Source organism: Ahaetulla prasina, chromosome 2, assembly GCF_028640845.1.
Source record: "Ahaetulla prasina isolate Xishuangbanna chromosome 2, ASM2864084v1, whole genome shotgun sequence".
Taxonomy (NCBI): domain Eukaryota; kingdom Metazoa; phylum Chordata; class Lepidosauria; order Squamata; family Colubridae; genus Ahaetulla; species Ahaetulla prasina.
Genome location: NC_080540.1, coordinates 283,120,353 through 283,137,915, shown reverse-complemented (window position 1 = coordinate 283,137,915; position 17,563 = coordinate 283,120,353). Strand labels below are relative to the sequence as shown.

At 39.9% G+C, this 17,563-nt stretch overlaps 1 protein-coding gene across 8 annotated transcripts in view; it reads left to right on the top strand.

Moving 5' to 3' along the window:
• The window catches only part of NEDD4L (NEDD4 like E3 ubiquitin protein ligase), a 356,456-nt gene that overhangs the window by 263,112 nt on the left and 75,781 nt on the right, over positions 1 to 17,563 (top strand). For all 8 annotated transcript variants that reach the window (XM_058170485.1, XM_058170487.1, XM_058170484.1 and 5 more), the window contains 3 exons: positions 933 to 1,099; positions 13,718 to 13,850; positions 16,261 to 16,434. In XM_058170485.1, coding sequence (XP_058026468.1) covers positions 933 to 1,099; positions 13,718 to 13,850; positions 16,261 to 16,434 — 474 coding nt within the window. The remainder of the gene's footprint in view (positions 1 to 932; positions 1,100 to 13,717; positions 13,851 to 16,260; positions 16,435 to 17,563) is intronic.

Here is a 17,563-nt window from a genome sequence, read left to right as displayed (position 1 = left end):
AATATAGCTCCAAATATAAGTGTTTGTATGCAAATGCTGACTCCAGCTTTCAAAGGTGATTACGAAGACTAGGAAACTGCACCCTTGGCTTCTGCACTTTAAAGATGTGATGTAGAATAGCCAATAGCTACCAGTTTGTTTCCTGACTCAGTTAATGTTCCTGCTTAGGGATTTGAGAATTTTGCAGTTCTGAAATCCCCAGCAGTCACATCTCTGAATGTGCATTTAGAGAAGCACTTTCTTTAACATTTTCTTTCTATCGCTGTCTTAGATTTATGGATGGAAGCACCGTTCTTTATCCTTGCATCAGTGGTGGAATACAATTTTTTTTACTACCAGTTCTGTGGGTGTGGCTTGGTGGGTGTGGTGTGGCTTGGTGGGCATGGCAGGAGAAGGATACTGCAAAATCTCCATTCCCACCCCACTCCTGGGGGAAGAATACTGCAAAATCCCCATTCCCTCCCCACTCCTGGGGGAAGGATACTGCAAAATCTTCATTCCCAGCCCACTCTGAGCCAAAGGTGGCAATTGCCGGTTCTCCAAACTACTCAAAATTTCCGCTACCGGTTCTCCAGAACCTGCTGGATTTCACCCCTGCCTTATATTCACCAGAATAAGATCTTGTCTAGTTTGTAGCCAAATGGTTTGCTGTATAAGTGCTGCAAATTTGATGCAATCGACTCTGTAAAGTGGAACAGATATTTTGTCGAATAATTTATCTTTACCTCGGGAATGTCATCTTAACATGCTTTTTCTGAAGGTTTTTCCTTTTTGGAAGGATCATCTTAAATTCTGGCTCATCTCCCTTTGAGATTAATGTGATGATCAGAAATAGAAGCCAGGAAAGATTCTTTCCATTGTTTATAATGATAATTGAACCCATAAAGGTTTTCAGGCTTTAAATGTAACTTTTTAATTTGTCTTCTTTAAAGCATGGCTGGGAAGTAGTCGAATCTGGAGATTCCCCCACTCAACGCCAGGAAGAATTACCTCCCCCTCCCTTACCTCCTGGGTGGGAAGAGAAAGTAGACAACCTTGGACGCACCTATTATGTCAATCATAATAACAGAACGACACAGTGGCATCGACCAAGTTTGATGTAAGTTCCTGTTTGAACATAATATATCTTCACTATTGTATTGTACTGTATGATATATCCATTGATATAAAACAATGTTTCTCAACTACAGCAATTTAAAGATGTATGAACTTCAACTCCCGGAACTGAATTCTCCCATGCTGGATGGAGAATTCTGGGAGTTGAAGTTCACTTCTTTAAATTGCTGAGGCTAATCACAGTCTAAAAGGCTAATCCTGAAGTATGCAGGTTTAATCAACAGCTGGAATCTTTGTGGTCATAAGCAGTGAACCCCAAATAATCATACTAGGATAAACATGTGCTCTCATTTATTTCGTATTATTATCATAGGATAAACATGTGCTTTTGTTTGTTTCATAGCATGATCATGGGTTTTCTTCAGTGGCTCATTATGATTGAAAATAAGTTGGACGTTTGGTCTACTTCATACTCTGAAAGAGGATTGCTGCTGGTAGACACAAATAGATACAAATACTATTGCTAACTAGAGATAATCTAATTGAAACCAGTTTGGTGTAGTGGTGAAAATGTTGGCTCCAAAATCAAGAGACTGTAAGTTCTAGTTCTTCCTTAGGCATGAAAACCAATATGGTGACGTTAGGCCAGTCACTGTGTCTCAGCCCAACAAGGCTGTTGATATGGGGGAAACAACAACATGGGAGCATTAAGTAGGTGTTCTGCCTTAAATTAACTAAAATAAAGGCAGAATAAAAAACAAATAGTCTAAACTTAATAACCTGGTCTGATTTTTGTCATGCGGTTGAAGGAGGAAACGTGTTATAGGCATATGTCTTATTCGTAGACATCTGCCTACAGATTTTCTCTCCTTCTGTTATATGACAGAAATCAGGCCTCCAATTAACCTCAGCTTCCTATTTCATCTGACTGGGAAACAATGGTTGGTTTATCTTCCTGGCTTGCTGCATCACAGGTACCATACAGTTCAGACAAAACAGGAAACCATTAGAGACTTTGCAACTTGAAGTCTTCAACAATGATGGGAAGTGTGAACGAGTGGTGTGTGTGAAAAGTCTCATGGATAATATTGATTTATTAAGCTGAGGTAAAATGGATCCAAATCTGTCAATTGGGTTAAAAATTTGTCTCTAATAAAGGAAGCATTGTTTACAAACATTCTGCTCCGATTAAATAATTAGCCCAGGGGTCTGCAAACTTGGCTCTTTTAAGACTTGTGGACTTCAGCTCCCAGAGTTCCTCAGCCAGCAAAGCTGGGAGCTGGGAGTTGAAGTCCACAAGTCTTAAAAGAGCCAAGTTTGCAGACCCCTGAATTAGCCTACAATAATTTTTTTTTGTTTTGTTTACATTTATACCCCGCCCTTCTCCGAAGACTCAGGGCGGCTTACAATGTATAAGGCAATAGTCTCATTCTAGTTGTATATTTTTTACAAAGTCAACTTATTGCCCCCCCCAACAATCTGGGTCCTCATTTTACCTACCTTATAAAGGGTGGAAGGCTGAGTCAACCTTGGGCCGGGCTCGAACCTGCAGTAATTGCAGGCTTTTGTGTTCTAATAACAGGCTTCTCTATTGCCTGAGCTATCCCGGCCCCTGGTATATATGTCTAAGTGCTATTGCTATAACTGCAAGCACATCTTTGGAAGGACTCCTCTGAATTGCTCCTCCAAATTTATAATCATGTGGCTAAAGCAAGCTCATGTTGTGACTCTTTTGAAAATTGTGATTTTTAAAAGGGAGGGGCTTTTTTCAGTTCATACTGTTCAATTTTGCAATTATAGGTTATGTCAGTTTGTTTATAGGCTGTGCAAGCAGCCTAAATTTGGAGGAGCAATTCAGAGGAGTCCTTCCAAAGATGTGCTTGCAGTTATAGCAATAGCACTTAGACATATATACCACTTCATAGCCCTCTCTAAGCAGTTTACAGAGTCAGCCTATTGCCCCCAATAATCTGGATTCTCATTTTACCAACCTCGGAAGGATGGAAGGCTGAGTCAACTTTGAGCCGGTCAGGATTGAACTCCTGGCAGTGGGCAGAATTAGCCGGTAATACTGCATTTTAACCACTTTTATGATTATGATGTACTGTGTCTTCTTAAGGCTCTGTTCATCTATTTGATCATCTACATCTTCGCTTTTTCTGAGTATGCTCAGAAGATGTGGGGAGAGCCTCAATGAGCCACATGCAAGTCTTCAAATTCCTTAGGTCTTCAAGGAATGGCTTTGCAGTCCAAATAGTTAAAATCTTATTAATTTATAAACCTAACTTGTAATTTACTGACTATGAGGTATGATAGTTAAAAAAATAGTTATAATATAAGTATAATGCCCTAATATTTTTTCATATATGGTAATTGCTCTCTTTTATACTTATCCAATTCTTTATTTTTTATTTTTTTATACTTCTCCTGATTCATTATTTTCCTTCCAACTTTATGTGATTTGCCACCCAATTCAAAGCTCAGTTAAATCATTAAGGTTTATTGAGATTTTACAGGCTTGTTAGAGTTTGCAGCAATCCACCCAGCACACAAGTAAATAATTCAGCAGGATTCATTTATAGAAGAAACTTGTTTATATACAATCGTATAAAACATGATGCATGTATACAATACCCATGCAGCTCTTGTAACATGGTAGCAAATACAAGGACAAGAAGCAGAAGCCAGAATCAGAAAACGCAGAAGCAACAGAATTACAGAAGCAAGTTTATATACCAGTGATGGCGAACCTTTTCGGCACCAAGTGCCAAAAAGGTTGTGCAAAAACGTCACATGCGTGCTCACTCGTCAGGGCTGCACTCCGTAAAAGCTGAATTCCGAGTTCTAGCACGCATGCATGCCCGACAATCATTCGGCCAGTGCAAATGTGCAGGCCAATTTTTGGCACTGCCACGCGTGCGAATGGATCGTGTTCTGGAAAAGCTGAACTTCCAGATTCTGGCGCGCATGCGCACCTAACAATCTGCTGGCTGGCATGCATGCACACACTGGTTTTCAGCACTGCCGCATGCGCAAAGGACAGCTGATTGTTGTGTGCGCATGCGGACCAGAAATCCGGAAGACAAATGGGCAAGACTGCACGTGCCAGGCAACATTGCTTAGCATGCCACTTTGGGCACGCGTGCCATAGGTTCACCATCACAGTTATATACACAGACTAAGCCACGCTCAGGCTCCGAACTGTCTGACATGGCTCTCAGTCACAAGGCTCTAATCTGAAAAACACTTCAGGGTTAAATCTATTTTAGTCCAGCTGGGTTTACCCCTGAGCAGTGGTGGGATTCAAGTAATTTAACAACTGGTTCTCTGCCCTAATGATTTCTTCCAACAACCAGTTTGCCAAACTGCTCAGACAGTTAACAACCGGTTCTCCCGAAGTGGTGCGAACTGGCTGAATCCCACCACTGCCCCTGAGTAAGAATGAACATGATTGGACTGTTACCGTAAATCTATTGTGTTTGAGGGTAAGGCTCCATAATTGAAATGCTACTTAGACCCAGGAAATCAATGCATCTGCTACATAGCATGTTTATAAATGTACATTGTCTTAAAGCAGAGCTTTTTAAATGCATTGTGATCTGCATTTTTTTGTCAGATTTTGCACTCTCTGGAAGAGTGATGTTGGCTGCATTTCTAAAAGACCAATTCTCAGCCTTAATTATAGAATTGCTTTATAATGGGCTTTCTGTCAACATTCCAGTTTAATTCCATAAAATGTAGTCTGCTTCACTGTATTGATTAGTTCTCAGAAGACTTCAGGGTTGTGAAACTGCAAAATGAGGAGGAAATTATCCCTCTAGGATGGATGCTTGCTCTTGATGTTGTAAAGATTTGTCACATTTTATTGCTCTGTTTGGGAGTTGTCTCCACTATAATATTGCTGATAATAGATTCAGTAAGTGATGCTCGGAGAGGGGAGGGGGGGGAGAACACGTTGCGTGTATTCACAGTAGAAATAATGCTATTACTTTAAGGCAGATTTTCTCCAGAGCCGATTTTGGGAAGTGAACCCCAAAGGTGGATGGGACAGAAAAAAGGATCAGAAAAGGAAGCTTCCTTTTCTTTTTTAATTTTTTCAGTGTCTCCTTGCTATCTTCCTCTCTGTGCAGTAAAAGCAAATGGATGAATCTCTCTTATGATGTTTGCCTGAGGGCTGTAGAAAAAGAGAACAAACAAGGGCCACAGATTGGCCATTCCTGTTGTAGGACAGTAGTTTTCAGTTATACTTACCTTTCAATTCTTCTCCCAAAAGTGTTTTTGCAAAGGGCAACTGGACTTTCTTAGTTTGTTTCTTGAAAATGTTTTGCTTCTTATCTAAGAAGCTTCTTCAGTTCTGAAAAGCAAAACATTTTCAAGGGAAAAAAATGAAAGAAAGTCCAGTTCCTTTTAGAAAAGCAGCTTTGGGACAAAGACTCTCAATTCTTCATTTCCCATTCCTATGGAAATACTTTTGTCATGGACTATTTAGATCAGGGGTCTCCAACCTTGGTCACTTTAAGACAGGGGTGTCCAAACTTGGTCCCTTTAAGACTTTTGGACTTCAACTCCCAGAGTCCCTCAGCCAGCAAAGCTGGCTGAGGAACTCTGGGAGTTGAAGTCCAAAAGTCTTAAAGGGACCAAGTTTGGACACCCCTGCTTTAAGACTTGTGGACTTCAACTCCCAGAGTTCCTCAGCCAGCTTTGCTTTCCACAAGTTTTCCACAAGTCTTAAAGTGACCAAGGTTGGAGACCCCTGATTTAGAATGTGGAACACATACTATCTTGATTCTGAATTTTAATTACTTTAATTACCTGTTTTACGTCTTTAATTACCTGTTTCAAAACCTGAAAACACCACTGCATGTCTGACCTCTTTCAAAAGTCTTTCCTTCTTAAGAATTCCCAGCACTAATGTGGTTATGGTAAATTGGTGTTTATATCAGAGCTGCAATCCAGCAGGTTCTAACAGGTTCTGGAGAACCGGTAGCGGAAATTTTAAGTCATTCGGAGAACCGGCAAATACCATCTCTGGCTGGCCCCAGAGAAGGGTGGGAATGAAGATTTTGCAATATCCTTTCCCCAGGAGTGGGGAGGGAATGAAGATTTTGCAGTATTCTTTCCCTGCCACGCCCATCAAGCCACGCCATGCCCGCCAAGCCACGCCCACAGAACCAGTAGTTAAAAAAATTGGATTTCACCACTGCCTGGGTAGAAATGTATTATCCTGTTACTGAGGTCAGATTTCTTATAAGGAAGATAATTGTTCTAGCACTGATAGGCATGCATAGAACAATGGGCCATTATTCTCCTTCCCTCCCTCCCTCCCTCCCTCCCTCCCTCCCTCCCTCCCTCCCTTAGCATTAATATTGGCCAGACACATTGACAATCTCAGTGCATCTTTCAGTCCTGATACTTAGAGGCATTATCTGGGGACATCATTTGTCTGCCTTGTTATAGTTTTCATTGAGCGCAGCCTTCTCTAACATGGGGCAAATCAGAATGACAGTTGTCTTAATTCTCAGTTTTAGCCTTGCTGTGGGAATTTAAATTATACATGAAATACTCTGTATTTTATACTTTATGCTGTCATTCAGGGTATGCTGCCTAAAATCTGTAAACAGCTTGAAAATTGTAAATTGATTAATCAATACATGTAATCCCCGGTTTGCAAGCATTCCCTTAGCGAACGTTCAAAGTTACGCAATAGCACCCCCTAGCACTTACGAACAAGTCCCGAAACTACGAATCTTGCAGCACCATGGCAGTTGTTTGCCCTTACGAACAACCACAGAGGCTCTGCAACATTCATCCTGCATGTTGCTGGCCAAAATGGAGATTTGGAGGGGCTGGTTCAGGGGTGAAATGCTCCCGGTTTGGACCAAATCTCCTGATCCGGTAGCGATGGTGGTGGGTGGTTCGGAGAACCCTCCCCCCCCCATGCCCAGCTGAGCCGCGCGATCATCAGAGTTGTTGTTTTTTTACTTTTAAAAGCACTTTTTCTACAACCTCTTCGGCTGAAGAGGTTGTAAAAAAAAGCTTTTAAAAGGCTCTGACGATCCTAGCTGAGTTGCCTGATCGTCAGAGGCTTTTTTTTCTTTTAAAGGCAAAAAACATGCTTTTAAAAGCAAAGAAAAGCCTCTGACGATCAGGCAACTCAGCTGGGATCATCAGAGGAGCCTTTTAAAAGCATTTTTTACAACTTTTTTGGCCGAAGAGGTTGTGGAAAAAATGCTTTTAAATGTAAAAAAAAAAAAGTTGGCCATGCCCACCCAGTCACATTACTCCCCCCACTCACACCCACAGAACCGGTAGTAACAAATTTTACATTTAACTACTGGGCTGGTTGGATTTTCTTTCTGTACCATGTTAACTTTTAATGGTCACTAAACAAGCAGTTATAAATTGAGAACCACTTGTGCTGTTGGAAGGAGTGGAAGGCAGATGAACTCAGATGTTTACTTTCAGCTGGCATATTCAGCAGAGTTCTGTAACAAGACTCCTGGCCAGCAATATTGCCACATTAAATGGCACTTCTAATGCGTCTTTGTGATTTTAAACTTTACAACCCTGAATGCCTGTGTGGAGACCTTTGTAAAAATTCTGGGAACAGAATTGTAAAACCATATTACAATAAACCATTTTTAGAGCATTATGAGTGAATGCCTGTCAAGCATACTTCTGAACACAGCAGGTTACTAAAATCTGGAAGGCGTTAATGATGTACATATTTATTCAGCTAGAAGAAAATCTCATTTTAAAGAAAATAACACAGTGCCACCACATATTCAGTTTCTTCTATAGAAAGGTATTTAAGGTTTTGTTCACATTCTATACATTTTTTTCTGATTAGGTTTCAGCTTCATGATTTGCACATGTTTTGCTGATAGAATTATTTTGAAGGGGCCAGATAGTACAAGATTCCAACTTGTAAAATCTCCAGTAAATGGATGTGTAATCTTTGGTTGTGCACATTTATTGAAAAGCCACTCAGAGTCACCTTGAGTTACAAAATGGGCAGCAAATAAATTTGATAAATAAATAAAATAAATGAAAGACACTCATGGCCTCTCTGTTGTAATCTAGGCCCAAGTAGTTATTACCAGACGTAATTAGCCCTAAACAAACATATTTATTAGAACATTTGAGAATTACTTCATTCTCAGCTTAGTCCAAATTAATTCGAAAACAAGTCCTTCAGAAAAGTCCTTTGGCCTTATCACAAACCTTTGTCTTCTTTGGCACCCTGCCAAAAGGCTTTTTCTTTTAAAGGCAAAAAACATGCTTTTAAAAGCAAAGAAAAGCCTCTGACGATCAGGCAACTCAGCTGGGATCATCAGAGGAGCCTTTTAAAAGCATTTTTTACAACTTTTTTGGCCGAAGAGGTTGTGGAAAAAATGCTTTTAAATGTAAAAAAAAAAAAGTTGGCCATGCCCACCCAGTCACATTACTCCCCCCACTCACACCCACAGAACCGGTAGTAACAAATTTTACATTTAACTACTGGGCTGGTTGGATTTTCTTTCTGTACCATGTTAACTTTTAATGGTCACTAAACAAGCAGTTATAAATTGAGAACCACTTGTGCTGTTGGAAGGAGTGGAAGGCAGATGAACTCAGATGTTTACTTTCAGCTGGCATATTCAGCAGAGTTCTGTAACAAGACTCCTGGCCAGCAATATTGCCACATTAAATGGCACTTCTAATGCGTCTTTGTGATTTTAAACTTTACAACCCTGAATGCCTGTGTGGAGACCTTTGTAAAAATTCTGGGAACAGAATTGTAAAACCATATTACAATAAACCATTTTTAGAGCATTATGAGTGAATGCCTGTCAAGCAAACTTCTGAACACAGCAGATTACTAAAATCTGGAAGACGTTAATGATGTACATATTTATTCAGCTAGAAGAAATTCTCATTTTAAAGAAAATAACACAGTGCCACCACATATTCAGTTTCTTCTATAGAAAGGTATTTAAGGTTTTGTTCACATTCTATACATTTTTTTTTCTGATTAGGTTTCAGCTTCATGATTTGCACATGTTTTGCTGATAGAATTATTTTGAAGGGGCCAGATAGTACAAGATTCCAACTTGTAAAATCTCCAGTAAATGGATGTGTAATCTTTGGTTGTGCACATTTATTGAAAAGCCACTCAGAGTCACCTTGAGTTACAAAATGGGCAGCAAATAAATTTGATAAATAAATAAAATAAATGAAAGACACTCATGGCCTCTCTGTTGTAATCTAGGCCCAAGTAGTTATTACCAGACGTAATTAGCCCTAAACAAACATATTTTATTAGAACATTTGAGAATTACTTCATTCTCAGCTTAGTCCAAATTAATTCGAAAACAAGTCCTTCAGAAAAGTCCTTTGGCCTTATCACAAACCTTTGTCTTCTTTGGCACCCTGCCAAAAGGCTTTTCTTGGCCCCACGAAACCCCACGAAGTTCAGAAACCAACTAGAAACAATTGTAGCAATGTTACTTTCCTACAAAGAGCCCAAGAGCCATTGCTGCTCTTTCAAGCCTTATGGGAGTGGCCAATCATCTCCCGGCCTTACTCCTGAGTTACTCCTTTTTGCTTTAGCTGCTCTTGCCTTCTGGCAGCTCTTCGCATGCATGCACTAGGAACAGGCTCCTCCTGTTCCTCTACCTCTCTGCTGTCCGCCTCTGGAGGATCTGGAGGCTCCAAAGTCTGTGCATCGCTCCCAGGTGGCCCTGGCTCCATCTCTGCCTCTGACACAGAACCCTTGTCCAAGCCTCCCCTGACTCCAGTACCTGGCCCATTGTCTTCCTCAGCCTCCTCACTGTCCGACTCCGCTGCCAGCTCTGCTGGCTGCTGGTGGATCATAACACTCTCTGGCTCATGGATTTTACTGTTAATCAGCTCTTACTAGTAACAGGTTGTTCCTGACATTCAATGAAATTGCTCCTGTGTTTGTTTCATGACCTGCATCCTGGAATGGTAGGAAAGATTTATGGCTTTCTTTAGTGCGGCCTTCCAGGTTGTCATGTCTTCCTTCTCTTCACAAAGGGAAAGATGCACTATTTTTTCCGTCTTTTGGTTGTGTACTTTATGAACCACTGTCTATGCTTTGTGAATCCTGCTTGTAGTGCGTCAGTAAACTATCGACTGAAATAAAATAGTTCCCCTTGTTCCTATTTTAGTGCCATTAGTGGGTTTTTAGATGTGAGTGGTGTGGGCCTACTAATGAAGAAGCTTGCATCCCACTCAGAAGGTTGAGAGTTCAATCTTAGGTAGAAGCAACAGATGTTTCTCTCTTAGGGCACAAAGAAAAAATATCTGCTGCAAACTCCATATAGGCGTCAGGAACGGCATCCATCCGATAAACACTCAGCTCCATCAGTTGCCCTGACTCTACCTGAATTAAGAGATTACAGGGTTGTAAAAAATAACAAACATGATGTATGTGCATATACATACATACATACATACATACATACATACATACATATATATATATATATATATATATATATATATATATATATATATACATATACATATACATATACATATACACATATATATATATTCTTTTTTTACCATTGTGTGTAGTTTTTATTTTATTTCAAAATAAAATTAATGATTTAAAGAAAGGCTGTGGATTTTCATTGTTGCAACAGCTCAATATATGGAGAGAGAGAGAGAGAGAGAGGGAACTCAGTAGCCTCCAGTTTCTGATTCTTTTTAGTGATTGAAGCAGCGATGAAATAGTGATTATTAACCAGCCCATTCTTTGGACATGAGATTTATTCTCAAGCGATTCATGATTTGCATGCCTTGACAGGGCCCTTTGAACATCTAAAGGCTGATACTAATCAAGTAGAGATTGAAGAACTAGAAGCAAATGGATGGACAGGATCAAAGAGAATTCTGGAAATTCTTTTGGAAGGGCAAATGACTATTATGAGGCAGGCAAGAAAACCTAGCTCATTAGCCTCTAACTCACAAATTCTTCACATATAAAATTTAACTCTCAATCATGTAGTATACCTGCTTTCTGAGACTGGCTATATTTTATATATCAGTTGTTTTTTTTACAAGCAAATGGTTTGCTGGTTTGCTTTGGTCTACTATGATAGAGGTATTTCAGGAAAAGTGTTTTGCTTATCCTTTGAATCTGACTCATTATGCCATTTGATTTTTTTTCAGCTTGTTTATGTTTGATCTTCATTGGTCCCTATAATGTACAGTTGTAGAAATAATCTAGATAGAAATATTGTTTACCCAAATTATTAAAATAGTTGTTCAGTATGGCAGGGGAAGTTGATTTATTAAATTCAAGATTGTGGCATCGATAGCAATTGAAACATAGAAGTGTTAAACCAAATACAAGAATTATAATATGAAATATACTTAATGGTAAAAGTATTTGAACAGACAAGTTAGTTTAAAGATACCTTTGTTCCCTTGATCCCAATATGATCTGTTCCAGCTTTCCACAATAGAGTGTCTTTTCACCTACAACTTCCAATATTCCTACTCATTGACCATACTAGCTGGTATAATGAAAATTGTAGTCACAAATATTTATGAGGTATCGCATTGGAAATTCTAGAATTATAAAAAGTGAAGGTTGGAAGAGACCTTGGTTATCATCTACTCAAAATGGGGTTCAAAAATTTTAGCAAGGGGTTTTCTGCCTGGTTGCTGGATGGACGTGGCCATGGTGGGCGTGGCCAATTAGCCTCCTGCACCATGGTGTGTGTGGGAGGTGTTTTTGCCTTCCCCGGGCTCCCGAGGCTTTCCTTGAGTCTCTGGGAGGGCAAAAACTTCTGGTAGGCCTGTTTTTAACCTTCTCTGAGTCTCCGGGCACACCCTGCATACAAAACAGGCCACATGGGGACTCCTGGGAGGGAACGGGAAGGGTGAACGGGGCCAGCCAGGAGTGGGATTTGGGGGTTCTCCGAACTGCACAGAATCTTAGCTAGAGGTTCTTCCGAACCCCTGCAAACCCCCAGCAGCCCACCCTTGCATCTACTCCAAATGACTGCCACTCACCATCCAGTCTCTGTAAGAAAGAGAATCCATCAATTTCTTAAGTACACTGTTCCATTGCTAAATAGCCATTGTCAATAGAATTTTTCATGGATCTTCAACCAAAATTCCTTCCTTCTAATTGAAATTCACTGCTTCTTTTTCCTGTCTTCTGAAATAAATTTGAACAATTTTGCCCCGTCTTCTAACATGAAAGCCTTTCAGAAGCTTAAGGACAACTGCCATGTCTCCTTACAGTCTTCTTCGGCTAAAGACACTCAAGATCTCTAGACATATATCATATGTTTTCTTTTTCCAAAGGCCCCTATCATCTTGGTTCCTCTCCTCTGGAAACCCTCTATTTTGAGAGCATCTTCCCTAAATTATAGTGCCCAGAATTGGATACAGTATTCTTGGTACAGTCAGACCAGGCAGAATAGAGAAGGAATTGTGGACTTTTCTTGAGCTCTGACTATTCTGAGAATGATGTTTTATACCAGTGGTGCTTTTATATAGTTTTTCTGTGTGAACTCTAATTGGGAATGCCAGGAACCAAACTGAGAAATATATGCATAGACAACATGTTGCCTGACAGTAATCTATGGATCCTTTTCAAAATTATGGGTTTTTTTATTTATTCAGTTGGGAAAAATTAAAAGAGCCGAGGTGGCGCAGTGGTTAGAGTGCAGCACTGCAGGCTACTTCAGCTGACTGCTAGCTGCGGTTCGGCAGTTCAAATCTCACGGCTCAAGGTTGACTCAGCCTCCCAACCTTCCAAGGTGGGTAAAATGAGGACCCGGATTGTTGGGAACAATATGCTGACTCTGTAAATCACTTAGAGAGGACTGTTAAAGCACTATTAAGCGGTATATAAATCTTAAGTGCTATTGTTATTGCTATAATATATAAAATTTACTGTGTCCAAATTTAATTTATATGAAATAATTGTGATCATTCAGTACACAAATATGTCTTTGTGACTGTAGGGTTGTATTTTTTAACCATCTATTGTTTCCTATTGCCACCCAACCATCCACTTATCCAATAAATCTTGGAGGAGAGTGAGAAATTCCCAGAAAAATTGTTCATGAGATTCTATGTCACATGCAGAACCGAACTATTATTAAAGATGTAGTAAGTTGAAACATTCACTAAAACCAATTTTCTTCAAAAAAAAAAAAATCAAAGAGAAAAAAAAAGCAATGGAGCATGAGATGAGCTTCTCTTGAATTAAAGAGGATGCACAACAAATACAATTGTAGCAAAAAGGCAAAAGGATGAGCTTAAATTATACACGGCATCACGTGTGCTGTATCAGCTTGGACATTGGACCTCGTTCTTAATTGCTGCTGCTTTGGTTATTGAAATTTGCCCTTAATCAAGCTAACAGCTTGAGACTACAAGCTTTTATTTGCTTTGAAGGACAAACTGATCATTATTTAATTTGAGTTGCCAGAGATTTTGAAGAAATAATTTATCATTTGTCTCCCATTATTAATAAGTATCAGATGCAGCATAGATTTGAGAGGCTCTGACATTTTAATAGCTAAATGTGTGTGTGTGTGTGCTTGTCTTAACTTAGAAGTATTTCAGCTAATGATGTTTTTCTCCCTTCTCTGACTCATGCCTCTTTCACCAACCGTTGACATTTCAGGGATGTGGCTTCTGAATCTGACAATAACATCAGGCAGATAAATCAAGAGGCTGCCCACCGAAGGTTTCGATCAAGGAGACACATTAGTGAGGATTTGGACCCTGAGCCCCTGGACACTGGTGATGTCCCTGAGGTACGGGCAGGGTTTGAAATGGATCCTTTCATAGGTTTGCCCAACTGAATGTACTCATTTCTTTATTTATTCCCTTGTTAAAATTTCTGTACCACCCTGATTTCTCATGACTTACCGTATTTTTCGGACTATAAAATGCACCAGAGTATAAGACACATGAAGTTTTCAAAGAGAAAAACAAGAAACCCCCCACCCCGGCCCCCAGGAGCACTCTGGAGACCTTCCAAACTCTCTGCGCATCCTGTTTTTGCGAAAAATGGCCCTGTTTTTGGCAAAAATGGGACGAGCGGGGCAGGGTTTCAGGAGGCCAAAAATGACTATATTCAGTATATAAGATGCACCAACATTTCCATCCTCTTTTGGGGGGGGGGAGTGCGTCTTATACTCCAAAAAGTACAGTAAGCCAAAATGACCCTTTAAAATGGCTTAGTTTGGACTTACAGGTTTTCAAATGAAATTTGTACCAAAGGTAGGATTGAAATACACAAATAAGGAGAGTTAAAGAACAGACATGTTAAAATAATGTAAATGATTGCTCTCATGTCATCTTTTTCTAATTATTAATGCTACTTGGGCTAAGAACAAAAATTGAATTCATTAATCGATTGCAATTTGCAAATCCCACTGTATTCTAAAACGAATCCAGGAAGTTCACGTATCAACAACATAAAAGGCCTAAAGTTGCTAAAATCACTTAATAAAAAGCTATCAGAGATAAAGTGCAATAAAACATTAAATCACAAATCCGTGTCCCCTACCAGCAGATTACATGTCATTCCCAACCCAAAGTCCTGTAGAAAAGTAGTGCTATGTTTGCGACAGTAAACTACCTGAACAACGGGATTGAGTTTCTGAATAGACTCTGCTAAAGGAATAAATTCTATAAGTTTAAATTTAATTTTAATTTTAAATTTAAATTTAAATTTCTATAAGTTTAATAGCCATTGAAGTGTGTATTTTCTAGGTCACATCTTATCCTCCTCTCCTCGGAAATATAAATACTTCAGTGATCCACATTTTAGGACATAAACATAAAAGGGGGAGGGGGAAGACAACCTGAAGGATAAGAGCCTTCTCAGGTTTTGCCCCTACTTGTTGGACTTCCACAAGATCCTGAAGACCTGGCTCCATTGGGGGAACATCATGCTGGAGGTGTTAATTGATTAATAACAGATCCCACCTCCTTCCCTGCTTGGCCTACTCCCTTCCATCTTTTCGTTTTATTTATAGTTGATAATTCATATTTTAATAGTGTTTGTTCCTGTTGTATACATATTGTTGTTATTGGACAACAATTACTTGGACCCAGGCCCAAGTAGGTAGTAGGAAACTCAGTCGGTGAAAAAACAAAGAAACTTTATTCGAACAGCTGAGAATTATTTCATTCTCAGCGTAGTTCAACTAAATTAAATCAAATTCCTCCCAACACAAATTCCTCACTCCTATAACCAACCTTGGTCCAATTAGGCAGACTGCCAAAGGCCTTTCTTGACAAATATTCAGAAGACACCGATACAAAAATAAATGAAAGAAGACAAAACTACCAACGTTGTTTTTCACCAAAGCCCAAACGCCGTTGCTGGTCTGTTTTAAGCCTTATGGGAGGGGCCAATCATCTCTTGGCCCTACTCCCGAGTTGTCCTCTTTGCTTGAGCTACTCTTGCCTTCTGGCAGCCCTTCTCATGTGTGCATTAGGAACAGGCTCCTCCTGTTCCTCTGCCTCACTACTATCAGTCTCTGGAGGCTCTGGAGTCCGCACCTCACTTCCCGATGGCCCTGGCCCCACCTCAGCCTCCGACGCAGAGCCCTCATCTGGGCCTTCCCCAGCCTCATTGCTGTCCAACTCCATTGCCAGCTCCGCAGGCTGCTGGCGGACCACAACAGTTGCCATGTTTTATTCTTCTTAACATTGTAAGCCACCCAGAGTCACCTTGTGGTTGACGTGGGTCACAGATAAATTGAATAAATAAATACACAAATAAACCTCTCATAGTTTCCTTGATTCCTATCTATGGTTTGACTCCTATTTATGGAGGACTACAACTTTTCATCCTTTGTAAGAATCCTGCTTTTTGCAACTTGCCAGTTTTATTTTTTTTCTCCCTGTGTTGTTCAAACTTTACAACTTTAAAATGTTAGGACTTCAACTCCAAGAATTCCCCGGTGAGCATGCATACTGATTGGGGAATTCTGGGAGTTGAAGGCCATACACTGTATCTTAAGGTTGCAAAGGTTGAGAAACAATGTCTTACATAATGCTCAAAGTATACTACAGTCAAAGTTGATTGTCAGAGGTTAATTGTGTTCTAAGTCTTAAAGGTACATAATTGATGTTTAGGTTTAATTGATAGCCATGCAAATTGTAGAGAAGATTGGTATATTCATTGTTGATGCCTTTTCTTTTTCTCAGCCTTGGGAAACCATTTCTGAAGAAGTGAACACAAGTGATTCCTTAAGCCTGTCCTTGCCCCCTCCTCCTGCTTCCCCTGTCTCTCGGACCAGCCCTCAGGAGTTCTCTGAGGAATTGAATAGAAGACTTCAGATCACTCCTGATTCAAATGGGGAACAACTCTCTTCTATGATTGTAAGAGACTTGAACATTCCTTTTACTATTCTTCGAACATGCTCATTCTGATTTGTAGAACTTATCTCAGAGTCAACACAACTGGTAATATTGTATGGACATGGTGCTTCAGGCTACAAGGGTGTATGTTTGTTCCTCTTAATTAATTGAAATTATTAGACCATTCTTCAGTGCACTACAATTATGATGCAAAGCATACTTACCCTGAGGGCAATTTCCACAGAATTCAGTGATCGTCAGACCTGGAAGCCATCTTTTGCCTTGGAGCTTCAGGACTGCCACATTTACTACTGTGGGAAACTGGGAGGGGGGGTTGTATAGAGCAAGGGTGATATATAGTCATAATAACATTCCTTTCTCAGAGAGTCAAGGACATCTTGCTCTGTACCTGAAGGGTTGGAACTGGGAGGTATCTCCAGTTGGGATGATGCTTTGATTGGACCATGTGATGGACATGTGGGTGCTGGGCAGGGACTTGAACTTTCCTTTGGGTGGGGAAAATTTCAGATGGGTGAAATTGGGTGGAAGATTTCAGATTCGGGTTTTCCCAGATGTGCCAATATGACATCCCTAATAAAATGGAACTTTGAGGAAACTCAAGCCTCGGAGACTCCTTTTGTTGGGGGTGTTACTTGGCACTCTGACAGTGATTTAACTAAGCCAGTGTTTCTCAATCTTGGCAACTTTAAGATGTATGGTCTTCAACTCCCAGAATTCCCCAGCCAATCATGGGAGTTGAAGTCTGTACATCTTAAATCTGTCAAGGTTGCAAAACACTGAACTGAGCAAATAAGTCAAAGCAATTTTGATCCAAATTCAGTGAGCCTACTTTTGAGTAAAGACCATAACTGAGTAACAATATTTATGCTATGAAATGTGTATTGTGATTTCATTTGGAAGAGTTTTTATTCTTACGCATAGCTTCAGCGAACTTGATAAACAAAGTACAGAAGTTCTCTGAATGCTTCATTGAGATAAGTAAATAAACAAACAGCAGATGGAGTTTTTTTTTCCTTTTTTAAAATTTTTATTTTAGGTGTTCATATAGTAATTTTAACAGAATCCAATCTGGATCGGTCACAGGGACTAGAGGCTTAGTCTTCCAAGCTTTCAAATTCATGCTGAACTT